At 54.6% G+C, this 4,032-nt stretch overlaps 1 protein-coding gene across 1 annotated transcript; it reads right to left on the minus strand.

The window, feature by feature from the left end:
- Positions 1–1,068: 1,068 nt before the first annotated feature.
- SPRG_22276 (hypothetical protein) lies at positions 1,069–2,289 on the minus strand (the record flags this gene model as incomplete). The annotated part of the gene is made up of 4 exons (XM_012350118.1): positions 1,919–2,289; positions 1,714–1,865; positions 1,496–1,670; positions 1,069–1,453 (listed from the first exon to the last, which is right to left on the minus strand). The coding sequence occupies exons 2-4, from the start codon at positions 1,757–1,759 to the stop codon at positions 1,069–1,071; spliced, it is 606 nt and encodes a 201-aa protein (XP_012205508.1). The 5' UTR covers positions 1,760–1,865; positions 1,919–2,289.
- Positions 2,290–4,032: the final 1,743 nt, after the last annotated feature.

Raw genomic sequence — 4,032 nt, forward strand, 5'->3', positions numbered from 1 at the left:
ATGTCACTGTAGTCAGGGATCTATCCACGCCATGTGGAGGGGTTGCCCATCCCAAACCAGGAGTAAACATTGGGCAGTATCCGGAAGGGTCGCTGTCCGAGGTTTCTAAGGAAGTGTGTAACGCCTCAGGCTGGATAACAGAGCAGGGAAAAACACTCGCTCTTGGTAGTGGGAGGATCACGACCCTGAATGGCGATGGTCCTTAACTACAGGTACTGGTGTACTTCGAAGAGAAACTCGAAAGCAGTCTATTTATTCAACATCTATCTTATCGTACCACTACAGTACCCACCTCCTGCGACTTGCCTACTATCTTCGCGGGAAACCACTTATCTTACTACACTTCAACCCTGCGACCAATCATACCGCTATTTTTCTTACTTTGGCTCGGAGCGCGCTGCAGCGTCTTGTGAATCGACCCTGATCTTTTGCAACGCCTCGCTCCCAGAGTACTGACGGAAGTGCACACTACTAGTAGAGGTCTACCAGTATTATTTACCATTTCGGTGTCTGCAATAGTATTCGACAAAGTACATACCGGTATGTATGATTCACAAATGTATAGTTTCATGTATTTAGTTGGTTCTCACAATCACGTCCGATGCACGACGTCAAATGCCACCCCCAACCTGCTGCGACCACGCACGAGGGCGTCGATGCGGCTCTGTGCACGGCGCTTGCGCATGTTCAGGCTGGTGCCTTCAAAGCCACGTACAAACCCGCGCCTGCCTATAGACGCCGCAATTCGCTCGGTCTCGACGGCATGTTGCACCTCCGTCCGTGCGGCAGCGTCGTTGATTTCGACGCGCACTTGCCCAGGTACTGATCTCGATGACCTCCATATGTCAACGACGTTGGTGCGAGGTGCGTCCCGATGGCCCGCTCGGCCTGGGCGGTCGTCGTTGAGCTGGCGCACAACTGCAGGATCGGTGAGTCTGATGAAGCCCCGTTCCGGGCTGACAGCAGGATCGGTGAGTCTGATGAAGCCCCGTTCCGGGCTGACAGCCAGGCGGGCACCGTGATCTGCTTCGATGCAACGATACAAGTCACTACCGCGCCCTGGTGGGATTACGACAGCTTGATGGTCAGCGCGAGGGACGACGTTGAGAGGTTTTGCCGCAGGTTGCCGCATGCTGCGACGCGGCGACGCTCGGTGACCAGCAAAGTCGTCTTTTGGGACGAGGTCAAGGTCCGTGTTGCCAAGCCTGAGAACGCGGTTCGCGGCACCAAGTGGGAGATCGTGGGCGTTGCCAAGTCGAAGATCGTGGTCCGCGTCTCCGAGCGGAAGCATCGGCTCGCGCAGTGCAGCGACGACGTCACGCACATGTGGCTCAAGTGCCATGGGTACCAAGGCGTCAGGTACGGGTGGGTGTCCGTCGAGGTCGAGCGCGCGCCGTGCCTGATACACGACCATGTCGTTCGCATCGTAGTTGATTCCATTGTCAATGTCGTCCTAATACCGTACAAATCATGGCACGTTGTGTTGCGTGCAAACCTGAATCTGCTCTTGATGATGGTCATCGTCCACAATCTGGGATATTGGATGCGGCGGCAGTAGCAACGCAGGTGGAAGCACAGGGAAAGACTGCGCCGGAAGTGGGCGGTTGTGACCACGAGGCACTTCGTCGTCAACTGGCACGGCCGGTTGTAGACGATGAGGTGGGCCGACTCTAACCAATGTCTGCGGCGTGATCATCGAAGGATTCCAGGTACGTGTCGCGAATACGGCGCAAAACGCGCTGGATATCCTTGAGGTCATAAGCCTGGTTGAACTTGGTCACAAGCATCTTCTGGAGCTCGAGTGCATTGCGGCGTGCCGAGTTAATGACCTGATCTGTCAGCCAAGCCTCAACTTGCTCGGCAAACTAAAATTGTAATAAAAGATAGGTTCATGTCATGTTCAGCCGCGTTGTCGTACCTGGAACTCACGCGGAGACCGTGGAATCACGAGGTCGTCCTCGGCGAAAAAGTGGCTCTTGATTTGACCCAACGACACTTGACCTGACACTGAGCACACCATCACGGTGTACGTCCACTTGCATGGTACACCCGGTGGGCGACTTTGATGGCATCTCAAAGAGCGGCATCTGAAGTAGCGGCGTTGCATGTGGTGCTTGCCTCTAAGCGTGCGGACGAGCTCTCTACGCGCCGCCATCGCGGCCTGGTCGCCGCCTTCCCCGTCGTCCTGGTCGTCCAAGTCGCCATGGTCAATCTTACAGACTATGCCTCGCTTGGGGCTCCCGTTGACAACGGCCATGGTAGGAAGCAGATAGCGATAGTCCTCGAACTCGGCGAAGTTGGCAAAGAGGGCCAGATGCCGTGTCGGGGCTCGAGGCGGCATCAGACGGGTGTTTCAAAATGCCAATATCAAAGTGTATTTTAACAACCCCATGCTACACCAACCGACAGTGGACGCTGCGCCAGGCGTCGCGAACATGCATCCGGTTATGCCCAGTTACGCCGTGACGACAAAGAAATGCAGTCCCAAATGCAGTCGACGTCAAATATTGCGCGGTCGAGGGAAAATATGTACTACCGGTACATAGTACTCTGGGAGCGAGGCGTTGCAAAAGATCAGGGTCGATTCACAAGACGCTGCAGCGCGCTCCGAGCCAAAGTAAGAAAAATAGCGGTATGATTGGTCGCAGGGTTGAAGTGTAGTAAGATAAGTGGTTTCCCGCGAAGATAGTAGGCAAGTCGCAGGAGGTGGGTACTGTAGTGGTACGATAAGATAGATGTTGAATAAATAGACTGCTTTTGCTACCAAGAAATCTTGATTATGGTAGACATCCGGAGAGAGAGCCGGTTCGTGAAAAGTGAGTCGCGTGTCCAGTGTTTTTGCAAACGTGATATTTCAAATTTTTCGATTGGACCAGCGATTGAACCATGGACAACGGACTGCTTGCGCTTCCTCTCGTCTTGCTTCTTGTCCAGCTCGCCAGTAGTGCGACCTCCCGGGCCATCTCCATTCCAAGTACACGGTTCAACTTTGCCGCGCAAAGCGAGGCCGATTGTCTGTACAAGTTCCGCTTTACAAAGCAACAGATCATCGAGCTGGTGCGCTTGCTTCGCTTGCCCGACGTCATCATCACAGCCTTGTCAAGAAGGTACCTCTGCTCCTCAAGCTTAAGCTTGCGATGACTGAGCGCGAGCTCTTCCTTCCTCACGGCAATCACGTCCTTTTTGGCGGCAATTTCCTCTTGCTTGGCGGCAATTTCGTCTTCCTTCAGCTTGTTGGTCGATTCGATCATGCTGGAAAAGTCCTTGACAACGCTCGCCACGGTCGCTACGTCGTTAGTCGCTGCGGCGGCGCGCTTGAACCTCTTCGATGGCGTTTCGGCGTTGTCGTCATGGTCCGATTCCTGGTCGTCGCCGCCTGCTGTCTTGCGCTTGAGACCTTCCAGCGCCGCAGCACGAATGCGGTGCCCGTCGTTCTCGCGCTTGTCGACCTTCTTCACCTTGTCTTCCTTGGCTGCCTTTTCTTGTCCGCCACGGCCTCCGTCTACGCACACTTATGAGCCAGAAGAGACATCGCGCTCGACTCACAAGGTCGGAAATATCCTGAAGGAGCATGTCGCGCTCGCTAACTTCCTCTTCAGTGCCTGACGCTCGCATCGCCTTGACGGTGTCCTTCTTGAAGGCCGCCATGAGGTCGTCGAAGCGCTTGCGGCACCCGGTAAACGTGACGTGCTCACCGTGAATCTCGCGCATGTGCTCGGTGACCTCTTCCCAGCGTGCTATCGTCTGTCCGAAGGGAGCGTCGTACGGGGCCACGTTGATCACCTCCTTCAAGAGATCGACGTCCGTGGCCACGGAGAAGCGAAACGTCTTCTTCGTCTTGGTAGGCGGCTCGTCGCTCATACGTTTTGCAGGTCAAACTATGAATGGCGCTCGTGTTATCGATATCGGGATAGAGCGGCTGGAGCCTGATTTTTTTGGTCCGGATTTCATGTTTCGGAGCCCTCGGACATGTCACATGGGTAACATAATCAAGATATCATGGTAGCAAAAGCAGTCTAATAAAAAAGATTT

This window comes from Saprolegnia parasitica (genome assembly GCF_000151545.1).
Source record: "Saprolegnia parasitica CBS 223.65 unplaced genomic scaffold supercont2.61, whole genome shotgun sequence".
NCBI classification, from domain to species: Eukaryota; Oomycota; class Saprolegniomycetes; order Saprolegniales; family Saprolegniaceae; genus Saprolegnia; species Saprolegnia parasitica.